Source organism: Amaranthus tricolor, chromosome 1 (genome assembly GCF_026212465.1).
Source record: "Amaranthus tricolor cultivar Red isolate AtriRed21 chromosome 1, ASM2621246v1, whole genome shotgun sequence".
Classification (NCBI taxonomy): Eukaryota; Viridiplantae; Streptophyta; class Magnoliopsida; order Caryophyllales; family Amaranthaceae; genus Amaranthus; species Amaranthus tricolor.
Genome location: NC_080047.1, coordinates 38,993,809 through 39,013,373, shown reverse-complemented (window position 1 = coordinate 39,013,373; position 19,565 = coordinate 38,993,809). Strand labels below are relative to the sequence as shown.

The 19,565-nt window shown below is 32.2% G+C and overlaps 1 protein-coding gene across 1 annotated transcript; it reads right to left on the bottom strand.

The window, feature by feature from the left end:
• Window positions 1-5,208: 5,208 nt before the first annotated feature.
• On the bottom strand, window positions 5,209-6,857 carry LOC130817818 (uncharacterized). The gene has a single exon (XM_057683733.1). The coding sequence runs from the start codon at window positions 6,678-6,680 to the stop codon at window positions 5,463-5,465; it is 1,218 nt and encodes a 405-aa protein (XP_057539716.1). The 5' UTR covers window positions 6,681-6,857; the 3' UTR covers window positions 5,209-5,462.
• Between the last annotated feature and the right edge of the window lie 12,708 nt (window positions 6,858-19,565).

Below are 19,565 nucleotides of genomic sequence, written 5' to 3'. Positions count from 1 at the left end.
AAAAGAAGCAGTAGATTGGGCATTAGAACTAATATCTAATATACAACAAAAGACGATGAACAGAAGACGAAAAAAAAAATAACAAAACAGAGATAATTCTAAAATAACAGAATACGATAAACACTAAACAGAAGACGATGAACAGAAGACGATGAACAGAAGACGAAAAAAAAAACAACAAATACATCTAAAATAACAAATTACAACAAATAAATCTAAATCTTAAATAAAAGAGGGGAAAATAAACGAAAAATAAGAGATAAATCTAAATAATTAAACGAAAAATAAAAAATAAATCTAAATCTAAAAACTAATAAACGAATGCAAATAAAGGATATTACCTTTGGTCTTCCACTGAGAAGAGATTAGATGAGAATTGAGAATGTATCAAGAATGGTCGAATGAAAGAGATGAGAACTGAGAAGATGAATGTTATCAATTATCAAGAATGGTCGAATGGTCGAATGAAAGAGATGAGACGAGAAGGAATGGTCAGATACTCTCATACTCAGATTTAGGAATGGTGAAAGGAAGAGGGAGTTAGGGAATGGGAGCGCCATCAGTGAATTCCTAGGGTTTCAAATGAATTTTGATTTTTTAGTCTTATTTATATTCTGCTGCTAGGGTTTTATTCTTATTGGGCTTGGGCCTACTCAATCCCTTAGAATTTCGGTCTAGTTCGATTTTATCAAAAAGCCATGGATCCTAATCATTCTAATTTCAATTAAATTCAAAATAATAATTATAATTTTAATTCAGTTAATTAAATTTTCAAATGATGATGCATATGATGAGTGTAAATCATTCAAATAAAAATACTTACTCGTTTCATCACATTTGCTACATTTTACTGTTCACTCAATCAAATGCATAATATTGATCTTTTATATCGTGAACTATACATAGCTCAAAATTATATAAAGTTGATATTATGAAAGTATATGATTAGATGTTTTCTTAAACTTTAATCGTAACATATAAATAAGCTTGAAAAATTAATAGTATACATAAAGACTAATGTAGCATGTATTTTAGAACGAATGAAGAAATATATGAATAAGATTAAAAGAAAAATAGTAGACCATTATAAAAAAGAAAAATTGTGCAAAATGAGTAAGGCAAACTAAAATGAAATGTGGTGCTAAATGAGAGGAACGTAAAGAGTATATGTAGTACTTCCTCTGTTCCTTAATGAGGTTCCCGCAAGGAATGTTTACGAGAATTAAAAAAAGAATATTTTAGATCGTCAATATAAAAAACATTAAACGAAAATTAGTGGAAAATAAATGGGGACTATAACTAATGAAAAAATATTTTTATAAATGAGAGGAACATAAGAAATATAAAATGTTAAAATGAAGTTAGTGGGAGATATGTTGGGACCATTTGATAAACTTTTAATTTTTAAACTTTTTGATTTTATTTTTTTGTAATTAACCTGTAAAATCGATCACCATTTGGACAATCATGTTCTTGGATAAATGACTTTAAAGTTGAGATTATTCATGGTTAATCAAAAATTAAAATTATTATAGAAAAATTTATAAAATATTTGAATTATTATAGGTAATTTTTCTAAAGAAAAAGAAAAATATAACAAGTATTAAATACTTCTCCGTTTTGAAATACTCGCTACATTTTGATTATGCTTACTATTCATCGTTCAAGCTTATTTTATATATTACGACTAATGTGTAAGTAAATTATAGTCAAGTGGGATCTTATTTGAATCTTCTAATCGCATATTTTCATAATATTAACTTTTTATAATTTTTAGATTTATATAATTCAACATATAAATAAACAAAATAACACATTAGAGTGCGTAAAAAGTGAAAGATAACAATTACGACGTAACGGAAAAGTATATATAAGAAGCATGAGTAGAGCAGTAGCTAAAGGAAGCAGACACCTACTAGGAAGCAAAGAAAGGTTAAAAGCTAAAAAGGAAGTAATATAAGTCAAATCAGCAAGATACTAAAGTGGGTATCTTTTGGGGCACCCAACTTCAATCCACTAAAAGTCACAAAGTTAACCATCATAACCAAAATCCAAACTCCCTAAATGCTTTCTCAAAAGCCAACTACTCCAAATGGATTTTAAAACACTTCACTTTATTACTCTTATTCTTATATGTTGCAATTACATCATAGAGTGACTACCAAACAAAGTCACTTCTATTTACAACTTACTCAAATTATTGCCATTCATATACTTCACTTTATATTCATCAACTTTTAGTATATAGAGTATGATATACACCTTAAAAGCCCTACTTTTTTGAATTATGGGTTTATCGAATTGTTTATTTTTAGTGTTATACATAACTAAAAATTATAAAATTTTGATATTATGTAAATATGCGATGAGACGAATAAAACAAGATCTCACATGACTATGTTTTTTTCTCGTATAATAATCGAAATATGTAAATTACCATGAAATGATGAATAGTGCAAAAATTGTTTTTAGTTAGGTTACTCACTTTGGAGTTTGATTGGCTTTCATTTAGTAAAGCCAATAATATTTGGGATTATTATGTTATTGTAATATGTAAATATCTTGTTTGAGTTTGGCTCACCAAGTGTTTGGCTTGTTTGATATTTGTTGGTCAATTTACTCATTTGCTATTCCAACATAAACTCAAACTTTGAAAAAACTTTTAAGCAAACTTAATTCAATAAGTAAATCTTATGACATATGCCTAAACATCTAAAAGATATTTAAAATATATTAGTAATATTCATATTGAAGAAAGAAAAGAAAAAAAAGGCACCCCTAAAAACAAAGACATGACTAATATATTTTCTTTTAAATCTTTTTAATGGTGAAAATATTCGTTTTATTTAAATTGTGAAGGAGTTTATTTAACTTTGTTTAATTTTGAATAGAATTTAGAAAATGAGTCTATGCAATCCAAAAAGGTGGAGAATAGGTAATCTATTTATAAGCCCAAAAGAGGTTCATTGCGAAAATCAATTGATGGTAGTAGAAGTTACTCCTCAATTATATTAAGTGACTTATATTTTTTTTTCTTTTTTCGATGTGGGACAACTCATATGTGAATAATAACCGACAAATAAGCACTTTTAATACTCCCCTCACATATTAAGAATGAGCATGCATTTCTCTTCCTTTTCTCATTGGTATCTAAATGATGGAAATGCAATCCTTTTTTTTATTTTCATATCCTTCCTTTTCCTCCACTTTCTTTTATTTCAAATGTAAAGATTTTTCCCATTACTTTATAAGGTAACTTGAAATATACTTTTATGAGTGTTTAAAAATTTTTGTAGTTAAAATAAGTACGACCTTTTCATGTAAGATCTTACGTCTAATTTTCATTTAATTTCCTTTTTTTCTTTAACTAACTTGCCATGCTAACCATTTCTATAAGACTAACTCAATATATTCTTAGTGGATAACTACAAACAAAATTTGATTTCAAATGGTGATAATGTTAACGTACAATCAAGTCAAATTTTTAGAATTGCTTGAACACCTAATTTTCTCCTATTGATTCCTTTTTAGTTTCATCTCATTAATTCATTATTTTGTTTTATTCTACTTGTACAAATTAATATAAAACAATAGTAGCCAATTATAAAGTAAATTAAATATTAAAGTGACATAAAATTATTATCCTTTCGAAAATTATAACTTAAAATAATAGTTGAAGAATTTTTTTTTTAATTGTATGACAGATTATCTATTTTCATCACCGAAGAAAAATCAATTTCATTTCCCTTCCCCTTACCTCTTTATTGAGGTTTTCATTCGGGTCATTAGATCGATTTCAAGCTAGATGTTTTGAATTGATTTAAAATCGTATGTTGCTTTCATATTAATTTTTAGGGGAAATTGTAAAAATTAAACTAACCGTTGCTCGAGCTGTTGAAAATAAACCCAACTATTATTTATTTTTGAATATACCCACCTATTCGGTATGATTGCTGAAAATAAACTTAAGTATTATTTATTTCTAATTCTTGACTTACAAAGAAGTTTTATAGATTATTATAAACATTATTAGGTCGGTTTATTTTTAGCAAATATATCAAAAATGCAGTTTTTTTAAAAAAATTAAATAATAAGTGGGTTTATCTTCGACGGATCAATCAATGATTGGTTCATTATTACCAATTTACACTAACTTTTACATAATTTAAACTTAAATTTGAAGTCAGATCAAAGTTAAAATTGATTATAAAGTTGAATAAAAATTAAATTATATAATTATTTTATTTTTTAATTTTAAAATAGAGCGAAAGGATGAAGCTATTAGGTGAGGATGAAATAAATAACTTTTTAAAAAGTGTAGAGGAATTCTTCATACAGGAACAGGAACAATAAAAAGTGTTATATCAACGTATGCTCTATTTTAGGATTTGTGTGATGTGTGTTTGGCCAGTAGTGACTTTAGCATTCCTTAGATCACTTTCACTTAAATGTTTGACCACTCACTTCATCTTCCAAAACAATATTTGATGTGTCTTTCCAAGAACTCGTCCTTTATAATAATTTTTAGTTATTTTTTAGTCCATTTAATACGTTTTTTTTGTAAAATCAAACCATTTTAATTAAGTACCTATTATTTCTAATTTGATATACTTTTAATATCATTAATCAAATTGTTTTAATATATAAATTTAATAAAATATAATACTTTCTTCGTTCCATATTAGTTGCAACATTGGTAAAAATGACACTATTTATTTACCACTTTTAATTTGTGATTAGTTTTTAATCTATAGGTTAAAATATAGTCAAGTGGAATCTTGTTTGATTCGTCTCATTGCAAAAATTATTGACATCAAATTTTTTTAATTTTTTATTATACATAATTAGAGATATTAAGAATTAAATTAGTATATTGAACTGCATGAAAAAACAAATGTTACGGATGAATAATAAATTATATAGTCAAGTTTGACCTAATATCAAAGCGTAGATCTATTGAGAGTCACACTGATGATAATCCTTGTTTGCTATGCTAAGGCCGACATATAGTCTGTGATCTTTCATTTTTTGTAGGTCCTGAACTCCTGATCATAGTTTTATTAGCTGAATAAACCAATTATGAATAAACCAATTACACATTGTATCACTAATCATGAAATTAACCATATATGGATAGAGTAATTATATTATAAAGCTCCTCCCATCCCATCTTATTATTAGATAAAGTACACTAATTAATGGAGTATAACAATTAATTTAGCATGTACATTGTAAAAATGATCCAAAAATTACAAACTATTCCACATTTTAGCTAAAATAAAACTCAAATAAATAATCATAATTCATAAACTAAAATTAACATACAAAATTACCTTACAAATTATACCCAAAATTCAAACAAGATCTTAAATCATTAATAAACATATTATCACCATCCATTAACAATAATACAATACTAATCATTTAATAGATTTTACTCTTAAAGCATCTCAATTTTTTAATTAACTTCTTACAGATAGTAATGAAGGAATATCACTTAAATTAGGGTTCTTCCGATTTCCGCCATTGTTGGTGGTGCTGACACCGCCCAATTCCCTTTTACCATCTTTGATGATCGTGGGCTTAATGGCTCTCATTGGGCTAGCAAAAGCCCAAGCCCAACTCCTACTTCTTCCATGGATTAGCGGCCCATTACCTGGTGTTGTGGTTGGACCATTGGGTTTTCCTTCTGCTGGCCAATACGAGGAAGAAGATGAGGTTGAAGATGAAGATGATGTGATGATAAACCCACCAAAAAGTCCACCACAACGTACTTTCTCTCTAATGGTGTCTCCAGAAGCGCGTGAAGTTGAATGACGATGTTTACTTCCTTCACGCTGTGATTCCACGCGCCGAAGAGTACAATCTCCAAATCCAGTTGAGATTCTCTCAAAGAAATCACCGGAAAAGCTTCGACTACCACATCCTACAGATCTAGATCTGGATACTTTTCTACCAAACGACGTCGCATTGCTTCCACTACTGTTGGGACTATCATCTGTTTCATCCACCACCACAACCGCTTGCGGCGGAGGAGGTGGAGGGGGAGGGGGAGGGTTTGTAACGGGTTCTGGGTCGGGTTTGTGTGTTTTCCTGTTCTGAGTATTAGAAAGATGAAGAAAAGACCAAAACCCTCTTCGTCTAGGGCTAAAATCCTGAGAATAATCAGAATCAAAATTGCGACCAGATCGAGAAGTAGCTGTAGATTTACTTCTTTTAAGAACTGTAGACCGATTTTCAGCTGTATTAGAAGATGAAGAAACAGTAACAGGTGATTTTTTCTTCTTTTTTTGAGTGAGAAGAAAAGGTATGCGGGCCCTTCGATGATGATATTGATACCCCGCAGCACCACCAAAATCTTGATGATTATGAAAATGGTGATAGCGATTGTTACTACCACTACTAACACCAACATTAGAACTAGAAGCAGGTGCATTCGACAAAGAGAGCGACATCGAAACACCATTAACAGACGTACTTGAAGAATGAATATCAGATCTGAAAGAAGGAGAAGACGAAGAAGAAGAACCAATAAAGAAAGACGAAGAAGAAGAAGAAACAAGTTTACCAAGCTTATCTTGAAGGCAGAAAGCACAGATCCCTCCAGCAGGAGAAGAAGTACGAAAAGGATGATCAGTACATTGTAAAGCATCCGAAGCAATGTCGTGATGGACCGCCATTGATGAAGGAATGGAGAGAAGCTTAGAGAGAGAAAAGGAGAATGGGGAATGGAGGAGAGAGAAGTGGAGCACGTGGAAGACTGAAATGTTAATAGTAGAAAAATGGTGAAGAGAGAACTGAAAAAAGAAGAGGACAAAAAAATTGATCCAGAAATAATAATGGTGGAAATAGTTTTTTACTTTTCAGTACTCTGAAATATTTAGCTGGAGCTGGGGGCGTTCTTGTGGGCCCATTTCTTTTTGTGACTACTAGCATCCATTTTCTTTTTATTGTCTTTTTGGAATAGTGACATTTTTATTTCTCTAACTCAAAATATTTGGAGTTGGATCATTGTTTATCTAAAAATATATATATATATATATATATATATATATATATATATATATATATATATATATATATATATATATATATATTATTAAACATCGTTATCCTTATCCCTATTTTAATGAAATGACAAAAATGTTCCTAGACTTAAAATTTGTGTAACACACTTCAATTTCACTCAACGACACTTTATTACTCTAAAACCACTAAATCAAAACGTAAAAATTATGTACTTAAAGCTTAGGAAATGAAATCCTGAACAACAATTCGATGTAATTTCGTTTTATCGTCACCCTTTATATAATGAATTTGCATTGTTGCCCCTGCATAATGTACGAGCTAAAAAACTGCAACATCTCTCTAAAAACTCAGTAAAAACACTTTCTAAAATAATAGAAGCTAAAACTTGAAATCGATTCACAATGGCGAACCATAATGAACATCAATACGATTCGGTAAGTAGTTCAATAAAAATAAATTGTGGAACAACAGTCACGTGCGACTGGGCCGTAGTTGGGTCGCACGCGACTGTTAAATTTTTTTTTTCGTTTTTTTGTTTAAATTATTTTTTATTTTATTATTATTTAATATATGTTGTTGTCAATTATTTTATTTTATAATTTATATTATTATTTTTAAAACTATTTTTTATTTTTAATTTTTATTGTAAATTATTGTAGTACCATATAATTTATGTTGTACTAATTTATTTAATTTATGATTTAAGGTTTAGTAACTTATAATGTATGTTGTAGTTATTTATTTAATTTATAATGTATATTGTACTAATTTATTTAAATTATTTTATATTTTATTATTAATTAAATTATTTTATTTTATGTATATTCTAATTTAGTTCAAATTCTAAAGTGAATTATTGTTTATTTAATATTGAATTTTTTTCTTATTAATGTTTATTCGTACAATATTTTATTAACCTAATCTTTGTTTTATTTTATGTTTTAAATAATATTTATTACTGATTTAAAAATTATTTTACATTTGTAGGACTTTGAGACAATGTAGATTACTCTAATAGATTTGTTATGGATAGGGAATTTGATTCTACGAATGAATTACATGCTTGGGCCGATGAGATAGCAATAGGAATAGGTTTTCAATTTACACGTGCTTCTTCACTAGTGGAAAAAAACGTATTTGCTGCTTATCATTTGCTGCGGTTTTTGTATATACGCAGCAATAACTAGAAAAAAGAATTAGAAAAAAAAAAGAACCCTTAATTGCTGCGGTTTTGTGCCTCGACCGCAGCAAATACACATGTGCACCTTCAATTGCTGCGGTTTGTTTCATGCCCGCAGCAAATAAAGCTTGCAATTGCTCCGGTTCTTCACCACCCGCAGCAAATAACAAATAATCCTTAACCTTAATTGATTCAGCAGCATTAATTGCTGCGGTTTATCCTATTGACCGCAGCAAATAGGGTTCATAATATAAAACCCTTAAGCTTCTGTTCTCTCGCCTTCCCTTAAGCTTCTGTTCTCTTCTTCATTCCTTCATTCCATTCCAGACGCACAAACCTTCGTTCCATTCTCGCTCCTTCGTTCATTAACTTCAAACGCCCAAACGAACAACAGTAATTCCTTCATTCTCCTTCGTTCTATTCCAGATTTCGAACGCAAAAACCCTTCGTTCCATTGTCCTTCGTTCATTCACATCTATTTGGAAATTTTTAAGTTTGGGATGATCAACAAATTGATATTTTGTGTTCTTTGAAAATCTTGACAGTTCGACTTTGTTTTTTTCTTCTTTTACTCCCATTCACATCTAATGATTTTGGTGGAGGTTTCTGAATGACTTTTCTTCTGGTTTGTTTTACTTTTGCTTTTTGATGATATTTTTGTCGTTGAATTTGGCTTTTTGGTGTGTTGTTTGTTTATTGATGGATTAATGTTTGTATTTAGGGTTTGTGATTTTATTTGCTGAAGAAATCCACTTAACTCTGAAGAAATCAAGTATTTTTGCCTATTTAACTCCTTATGTTTAATTGATTGCTTGTTGTTTTATCGATGAATTATTGTTTACTTTATTTCCATTTCATTGTTTGATATTTGAGTTCGTGTTTAGGGCTTGTTATTCAGAAATTTGTTTTTGGTATTTTGGTTGAATTTTGTAGTGTATTTTTCAATTCTAGAGATAAAATTGAACTCCAGGCTTTTCCATGTATACTATTGCTGCATCCACAGACCATGCAATTTATTCATATTTTTTGTTCCCAAAATGACTTTTTCTTTAGAAATTCATTTATGGGTGTTCCACACCCTAAATCATGCAATTTCATTTGTATTTGTTGCTTTGAAATTGGGTTTTTCTTCCAAAATTCATTGATGATTGATATCAATTAATACTAATCATGGGTTTCATTCTTGGTTGTTCTAGCCGTTATTCAATTCAATGCTTTGTAATTTTGTACATGATTTGTCGATTAATTTAGCCTACTAAAACCACTCGATAGAATCAAAATGAACATGTATTTGGTATTGCTTGTGATGATGTTCATGAAGGATTTCACAATCTCTTAGGAATTTGGATGCTTGAGATTGAGATCATCCTCTATAGCTTGTAGATTTTCATAAGGGTGTAGAAATGATTGATCATCCTAATTGTTTGAGCATTTCTTATGTATGGGCTGGTACAATGCGAACTATGCAGGGGTCCAAGGCGTTCTCTGTGGTGGAGGCTCTTGGTATCGGATTTGCCCTAACTATACATTTCTAGGTACGTAGTGATTAATGAAATGTGAAAAGTTGTTTGGTTTCTTTAATTGTTATTGATTCATAAAATTATTATCATAATCGATTTGTATGATGATTCTTGTTGTGGATGCTCACTAAATGACCTGATTTCTCTACATTTTTGTATTTCATGATTCAATTCATCAATGCAATTGGCATTTTTGTTGGAATTGTAATTGCCTTGTGTCTTATAAGTTGCAACTAAATAATTGCTTTTTGTATTACACTGAATTTGATTTCAATACTCCCTTTTGTCTCTCCCAATATAGAATGTGGTTTGGGAAGTGAGATTTTCTCTTAATTGCTTATAATTTGGGTGTTAATTGTTTATATCTTCAGGTTACCCCCAAAGCACACTTTCAGTATGATCTTGGGCTTGACAACTTGGATTTTGTTGAAAATGTGATGGTAAAATAACTTATTACAAGTGAAACAGTACTGATATTGTTTGCTTTTACTGCTTTTTACCATAGTAAAATAACATCCACTACTCCTATTTTATGATGTATGTTTAGTCCACAATATCAAATGAATGGAACCTAAGACACCAAATATCAATATCAAGAACTACAAGATTTTGACAACAAAAAACTCAGAGTGTTAAGATAGGTAGCTCTTCATTCTGAATACATGTGCAAGTCTTCTCTTCATCAGCAAAACAGCTGGTTGTGTGCATCTTCTGAAGCAAGTGATGATCAGTATATTTGGGCAACAACAGCAGCTTCCAAAAGGTTGTTTTATCTTTACAACAGCAACTTTGTCATGATTCGTGCTTCATGTCTATCAACGGTGTATATGCTGCCTCAATCAAGCTGTCAGTTTGTTGTAACAACCTTTGTATTCTGTTATTTGTTTGTTATGATGCTTAGCTGTTAGTTATCTTATGCCTATATATGCATAGGTTCTTTTGTACCTTCAGATTATATTTTCTTGATTCAATAAATGAGAATACATTTTTACTCTTCTAATCTCCTTTTCACTCTTTAGCATTTCTTTAGCACAGTTTGTAATTACTGCTTTTGATATGGTAAAATAACAATATTATTGGATTATTATGAGTATGAAACGAAAAAAAAAAAAATAGAGTTATTTGCTGCGGTCAGGGGCAAAACCGTAGCAAATAATGCACACTTATTTGCTGCGGTTTTGCCCCTGACCGCAGCAAATAACCCTCCTTATTTGCTGCGGTTTTTGCCCCTGACCGCAGCAAATAATGCCCTTATTTGCTGCGGTTTTGAACCGCAACATTTAAAAAAGGACATTTGCTGCTATCACTATTGCTGGGGGCCAAAACCGCAGCAAATAATGGCAAAATAACCGCAGCAAAAAACGTTTTTTCCACTAATGCTTATAAACAAAAAAAAGGACGTTCTAGAGTTAGTTTGTATTTAAGATGTTACCGATATGGTAATATTAGGGGTGATTTGCATAACTTAGATAATGCTACCCAATCTGGTTCTAAAAGTGGAACATGTAGATGTAAATTTATGATTGTATGTAGTAGTCGTAAGTTAGGGGAAAAACCTTGGACGATGAGGGTGTGTCCTGGTGAAAAAGCAAGACATAACCACCCGTTCTTAGTGTACAGAGATGGCCATGTGAGGGCAAATAGGTTGAATGTAGATATTCGGCAGCACATACGAGAGCTTAGTGCAACCTGCGTTTATTATGACCTCAATTAGACAAAATTTCCTTGGTTTTTTGCTAGTATGAATCAAATTTATAATGTTAGACAAAATTTATAAGGAGAGAAGAGATGGAGGGTAGGACTCCCCTTCAACAGTGTCTTTATTTGGCCACGGATCATAACTACGTGGTTTAGACAGACTTCGATAGTGAAGGGGAATTGAGTAGATTATCTGTAACGGTCTGGTTTATGTGACTCGGAAATCCATATGAAAATATAAATTCCGGTACACTCTTTGGACTCCAGAGAAGACTTTTCTCTAGGACCGTCAACGTTCCATCGATAAGGAAATATAGATAAAACAAAAAATAATAAGTCAGCGGAAGTTCTAACGTACAACTCGAGAGCCTAAAAGGCCTCTAAACCAACTAATTGAAATAGCGGAAGCGAAAAGAAAAACTAATCTATCTCCTGGTACTTAAATACAGAGTCTGTTTCTACTCATATTCTAATACAAAGGATAATAGTATAGTCTTGATGATTACAGGTTCTAAGTCAAGACCTCACTCCAGACCCCACCTGCAATCAGCCTACCAGTCGTCGTAAGACAACAAACAGTAGGTTTCAAAGAAACAATTCAATACACGTCAGAGGCTTCATACAAATATCAACCAGGTTGAAAAACAAGCAATGTGTCCATCCTAGCATGCATAGGCTATAATACATTCATAATTCCGATAATTCCAATTTGTAACGTTGCCCGTTCTGTTCGGGTCGTTCAAGTATAAAACCAATCCATTTGGTGGAATACACTTGGGAGAGCTAATCCCAAGGCAACCACCGACCTAAGACGTTGCCCGTCCTGTTCGGGTCGCCAAAGGCTAAAGTATGCATACCTCATGGTGACCGTAATGATCCAAAACTGCCATGGGAACAATAATTATAATAATCCAAACCAATACGTTAACCCTTTTGGGTAACATAACCAAACGTCAACCCCTTTGGGTGACAAACACATAAATTCTCAATTTTTAATTAATTATTTCATATTATTTGAGGTGTCTAATCCTTATGTGATTTACAATGCATCGATTAGAAATGAAACAACACTACTTGCACAACCATATAAACAGTATGGTCTAAGCGTGTACCTTTAAGCGCTGCAACCAAACAACGTTTAAGCACGATAAGAATTTCGCCCTCTTATGAATCGAGGTCCTAAATAACACACACACACAAAACGATCACGTATTAGAACGTGTTTACACATTTAATCCACCCCATACTACTAAGATATTACTAAGACTTGATAATTTTAAATGTTTTCATCCAATTTCCAATGATTTCAAATTTTAATTTCTGACTAGAAACTTTATTGGCCATTTCGGACAGTTAAGAAAATTCAAATGAAAAATCCGACTTCACCATTGCGTCCGGAATGCATCAATTACCTTGGTTACCAAATTTCATAATTTCTAACATCCAATTACTATTTTTAATTATTTCAAGCGTTTAACGAGTTTTTTAACGCATCGGATACATAAACCAACAACGGAACATGACTAACGTTTCCGGATCGACACCAATGCCGAGGCAGCAGCTGCTGTCCAACACTCCCATTATATTGTTATTATTATTATTATTATTATTATTATTATTATTATTATTATTATTATATATTCATTATTCAAATTACTAACTATTTTAATCTCACGACCAAAATAATCTAACAAGACCAATATCACAATGACTACAATAAAACAAACAAGACAATTTTTTCTATCACACAACCACTTGATAATTCCACACATATATTATTTCACAAAACACCATTCAACAAAACATAAAAGTCATCAAATAAAAGAAATATGCCCATCCACAAGGTCCTTCAAGAGCCTTAAAATTTCACAAACTATGATAATTAAATTAAATACTTAATTCTCTTAACAAATTAAAATTCTTGTAGAGAATCATAAACCAAATCATCCTTTTTAAATCAAGACATATATATATATATATATATATATATATATATATATATATATATATATATATATATATATATATATATATATATATATATATATATATATATATATATATATATATATATATATATATATATATATATATATATATATATATATATATATATATATAAACACAATCCTTCAAACAAATCAAATTTTGCTAAAGGATTTATAAATTTTTGGATGACTATATTACTTAATCCATACCATTGAAATTTCATCTAATAAATTGAAATTTTGTTAGAGAAAAGTAGACCATAAGAAATATATTTAAATATCAATATAACTTTAATACTTAATTCTTATAACAATTATAAATTTTGTTAAAGAATATTGATCATGAAATTCCTTTTCTTAATCCTCTTAACAAATTATAGTTTATTAAAGGATTATTAGAGAAAATTTTCATATATAAAAGAAAAATATCCAATCCTCTTATAAGTCATAGGATATCATCATACATAAAATATAATTCATCTTAGAAATCTTTGTATATAAAATCTATAATTAACAATTCATATAAACTTACCCTTTAATCAAAAGATTGGATTGAACACAAGAATTTTTTTTTTTTTCCTTTTGAATGCCGAAAACAAGCAACAAAGGAAAGAATTTTTTTTCAGAATTTTTTTTGTGCCTGTGAGGCAATTTGGAATGGTTATGTAAATCCCATGAGGCTTAAGAATTAATAATGGGCAATTAAAAATAAGACCATAATTGTGCTATAATTCACACTTATGAGAGGAGTTACAAAACTCCTCCCATGCACAACCGGCCACCCCTCTAATTTCCGCTTTATAAATTTTTTTTAATTAATTAATTAATTAAGTAATTATTATATTATTGTTAAAACAGAATAGAAACGTCACGCGATAACATCGTACGCGATAAAACTCGTTACCGTTAAAATTTAAACTTACTTCGTTTCTTATAATTAACCATGTAAAATAACATAATTCAATATTACGTATTTATTTTATTTTGTTATACTTTATTTTATTATATTTTATTTATTTTTAAACCCGATAAAATACTGGGTGTTACATTATCAATTGTAAATCCTACATCTATCTAAATGATACGTACGTGGCCCTATGTTGTGTTGATAGATACAACGTATAAAACAAACAAACAAAAGTGGCCGCTAAGTAAAATAATTGGAATGACGCCAACCCATTACAACTTTTTGGTTGCATTTTGTTTGATGCGAGATGAGGCAGATATGTCATATTCGTGGGCGTTGGAGAGACTGAGAGATATTTTTGGCAGAGCTCAGACTCCCAACGTAATCGTGACCGATCAAGACGAGGGTATATCTGCAGCTATTCGTGATGTCTTCCCAGGTAAAAAGGTTATATTGATTAATTGTTGTCGTTTTATTTATTACATATATTTTACTTATATTCAATCTTCAATTTAATGTAGATGTGCGACATTCATTATGCATATGGCATATTGCCAACGACGTAGAAAACATGGTGGACAAATTGTGTGGCGAGAGAAGAAATCAACAAGGGTAGATATTCAGGCAAACTACGTGGAACCCTTGGTTAATAGTTCTACGCTCGCCGAATTTGAAAACATATGGGAATCGATTGTGGCTACTTGGTTAACTAGGAATACAAGGGTCGTTCGATATTTGGCTGGAACGTGGATACCACACAAAGAGAAATTTGTGCGTGCATGGATGAATGACTGTTTACACATGGGTAACCAGACTACCAGCAGAGTTGAAAGCCAACACTCGTCTTTTAAGTACTATCTTGGTAGCGGTAATAGATCATTTGATACCCTTTTCAAAAGGGCACACGCACAAATTACAAATCAGCAATCGATGAACCAACAAGCGCTACAGGAATCCATGAATTCAATTTCAAGGTCTTTGCGATATAATTTCTTGAGACCGTTATATCGTTATGTATCCATTTTTGCCTTGGAACAGTTGCTGATTGCCTTGTGCTTTTTACTCTTACTTGTCGATCAGGTCGCAAGGTTCGTTGTATTTGGATGACATACATCCATTCTGGAAAACGTTAACCTACACAGAGGCAGAAGCTGACACCAACGAAGGAGTAAAACACGCAAACGTCGATGATAAAGAGTACTTTCAATCGTTGGTTGATGAAGTGTTAAAAGTAAATTCTGCAGTTGTACGACGCATGTTTCAGGTACTTGAAGATGAATGACATCCTGATGGCACCGATATACCTGAACCACATGCAAGTCCATCGAGAAAGGGAAGACCAACAACAAGCAAAACCCTTAGGCGAAACAAAAGCGCCTTTGAATACAGCAGATCGTCCTCCAGGGGTCGCGGATCGAGATCTACATCATGCAAGAGATCTAGTGGTAGATCCAGTGGTCGATCAACACAATAGTCAGTTGGACTTAATTTCAGTTTCAACTTATCTTGTAGCTGACTTTCCTTTCTCTTGTACATATTAGTTTATTACAATTGAATGTTATTAACCTTTTTTCTAATTACAGATGGTTCAGCAAGTCGTGATTTTTCACTCTTTCCATGGCCCAATCACATCCCGTATATTCTTCCTCCCTACCTGTTTGATTGGATAGATGTCATAGGTGATGGTAACAGTGGTTTTAGAGCTATTGCCGTCACAGAGTTGGGAGGTGAGGAGGTATGGCCTCTTCTACGACATGCAATGTGTATGGAAATGCAAACGAACAGAGATAAAAACCTATGTGTGTATCTATCAGCCGAGATGCTACATAATGCTATATTCAGAATCGGTTCACATAGCAATGGACCTGCATCGTATTTCACTGGCTGGAGGCACCGATGGGATTGTATTCTGCAGCAACGTTTCTTAACATTGCCATTGCGTATTATGGTTCTGTTGACGGTAATCCACACTACAACTGTTGGTTCTTCCGTTGAGGAGAATGGGGGGTGTGCATAGTGTACATAAAGTCATACAAATTTGTTGGGTGAATAGAAATCATTATGTTCAACTATTAATGAATGATGATTCATCTCCACTTCCCTAATCAAGCGATCATGGAGAAAAGCAGCTGACAATTCGAGTAGACATTTAGATTCACATTTTCGAACCATAATTTCTCTCTGGAATAGACTATACGGTATACAACCACCACAAGGTAATAACTCCGCTAAAGATGCAATCAATTTAGATAGTCCATAGTACAATGCTGTATATTCATTTACGATTTGTATTTGTTTATAAATAAATGTATTAATGAAAAATGTCCATAAAAAATGTCTATATGAAAAATGCAATCAATACTTATATCTAGATAGCATTCAACATGTATAGATAAATGTAGTAATGAAAAATATAACGAGCATTGTTGTAAATTAACGGAGACAATTTCAATAGTTTATATAAATACAACATAACACAAAAAACAAAGTTTATAATTACAAAATCCAATGTCTATAAAGGGTCAAGCCCTCTAAAAGCTTGACATTCGGCAAATAATTCTCGAACTTCTTCCACATAAACATCAGCAGTTTGTCCTTCCCGGGGGTTTCATATCGACGATGGCAGGCATTCTTAGCAGGGGCACAATTCGACTTGAAAATTCATTTGCAAACAGTACACAAAAAATAATGGTTTTAACCAAACAACATACAACATTTAAGTAATGAAAATATATAAAAAGAAACACATAAATATAAAAACTAACATATTGAACTCTGCTATTAGCTGCACCAAAACAAGCACTACGTCCTTCGCTGGGGAGGAGAAATGGGTGGGAGGACACTCTGAACCAGTCAACGTAGTCAGGAACAACCTCTGATGGAACAGATGCCCGACAAAGTGCCTGATCACCATCACGGGCACAATAAGGGAACCTACTCCACGCCTTTGTGTAAATCGACGGAGAAGCAAAGGTGACGGAATAGGTACCCTGTGCGGGTCGTAGAGCCTGGGTAGGCCTCAAAGGAGCAGGGGGAATAGCCTGTACAAACCCCAGCTGTCTGACTGTCCTCTCAGGCAAATACACCTCGACGATATCAGAACAGGTGATACCCCCGAAAAAGGCGGTACGTGGGTGCTCATTTTACAATACCCTAGGAGAAGTAATGTATGGATTCTATTCCACCTGATTACAAGAAAAATTAGCATAAACAAAATACAATAAATTTATAGTAAAATGTGTGATGTGATGTACAAAACCTGTGTTTCTGTCATGGAGTCCAATATACTCCTATAGTCTCTTAGCTTGCTGAGTTCCCGAACTGGCTTCTGCGTGGACCACATCTTCGCCCTGGTCTTCTTAGGCACATCAGCTTGATGAGGATGGGGGCGGAAGGCCGGAAAGTACTCATAGATCCATGTCTGCAGCAATATCAGACAACCAACAATGGTCTTGCAACCAGCCCTAGACGTCATTCCCAATTGCCGATACAAGTGTGCCAGCGTCACTGCACCCCAAGTGATCTCATCCTGATCGACATTGACACTTAGTATAGGGTAAGGTAGCATCCCAATTCTGGTCTTATCCACCAGCAGTGTTGAGCCGACAATAGCCATGTAATAGGCTGTACACTGCGTCTCCAAAGCTTGGGAACCCTTCCTTCATAACTTCACCAACGTTTATGCTGCCGCTAGTGAAGTACCCCTTCCTTCGTAGCTCCGACATAGGCTCCCCAAACAAACCAGCCAGCGCGAGCTTCCACTCACCGTCAGCAGGTTCAGTCGGGAGTGAACCTTCAATACCAATGCCTAATATGCGTTGCACGTCGTCCAACATAATCGTCATCTCCTCCAGGGCATGTGGAAGGTGTTCGTATCTGGATGCCACCTCCCTACGAAGGCCGATATTAAAGCACTATCAATGTGCTGGTGCATAATATATGGTAGCTGACCGAGGGGAGTGGCAGGTAAAAGTTTGTACAGCTCATCAGACATATGCTGCAGTCTGATGATCGCCTCCAGCGGCTTCTTTCTACTACAACACCCCAAAATCGGAGGTGTACACTCAGAGCCCTCAAAAATTACTTTAGCTATGTGTCCCCCATAGCTGGGTATCAAGTGGGTATCAGTGGGGCCCTCAGGCTGGGGTGATGTGATCAACCAGTTCGTTCCAACGGACTGTGGGCGCCTGCTCCCTCGTGGAGCCGCATTGTCAACGTGGTTGTCTTCTGCATGATCAGAAGCGCCTACAGCACTAGGGCCTGCAAGTGTAAATTTACCAGCATACCCGCGCACGACAGTCCAATCGAATGGGTGACCAACAGAGGCTTCATACTCATTATCAAAAACAATAACTATTAAATTAATAAACATTTAATTAATATATTATATTACCTAATAATTATTATTTTAATTTTTTTTATTATTATCATTATAACTTTTTTCAAAAAAAATGATTATAATAATAATTATTTATTAACAAACATAATTCGTTAACATAAACAATAATAATTATTAAGAACAACAATATTAAACTAATCATTATCAACAAATATAATTTAATAACATAAATATTAATTATTATTAATTAATAACATAAAACGCAAATATTTTAAATTAAAAAAATTAGCAGTAATTATTAAATCAATATTATTATTATTATAATTTATTTTCTAAAATAATAATAATAATAATAATAATAATAATAATAATAATTGTTATTATTATTATTATTATTATTATTAAAAAGAAAATTAAAAAGGGAGAGGTCGCGCGCGACTCCTTTGTAGGTGAGTCGCGCAAAACGCGCGACTCGGCCGCGGCTCAGTTGTTTAGAAATTACCTCGAATATTACGTGTGTTTTGAATTCCTTAGCTTTAGCTCCACAAATTTTATGTTTTAATTCAGTGTTTTTAGAGTGATAAAGGTGTTATTTAGTGAGATTGGAGTATTTATAACAAATTTTAAGTCCAGGGACAATTTAAAGATCGTGAAAAAAATTATTAGATGATTGTAAATTAAATTTTTGGATTTTAGTATTAAATTTTGTGCATGAATTTATATAAATTTATTGAAATTTTTTTTATGTGGGATTGTGATAAATTTGTTAGGTATATATTTTTAAATATTAATTCTTTTTTATAAATTTTAGAAATTCAATTGAAGTTATTTTTAATTTTTAAGTACGCATGGGGGGGTGTTCTTGGGGCCCCTTTCTTTTTGTGATTACTATCTTCCAATTTCT

Bases quoted from the DNA above. Each gene is read 5' to 3' on its own strand.
- LOC130817818 (XM_057683733.1), bottom strand. From the start codon at position 6,680: ATGGCGGTCCATCACGACATTGCTTCGGATGCTTTACAATGTACTGAT.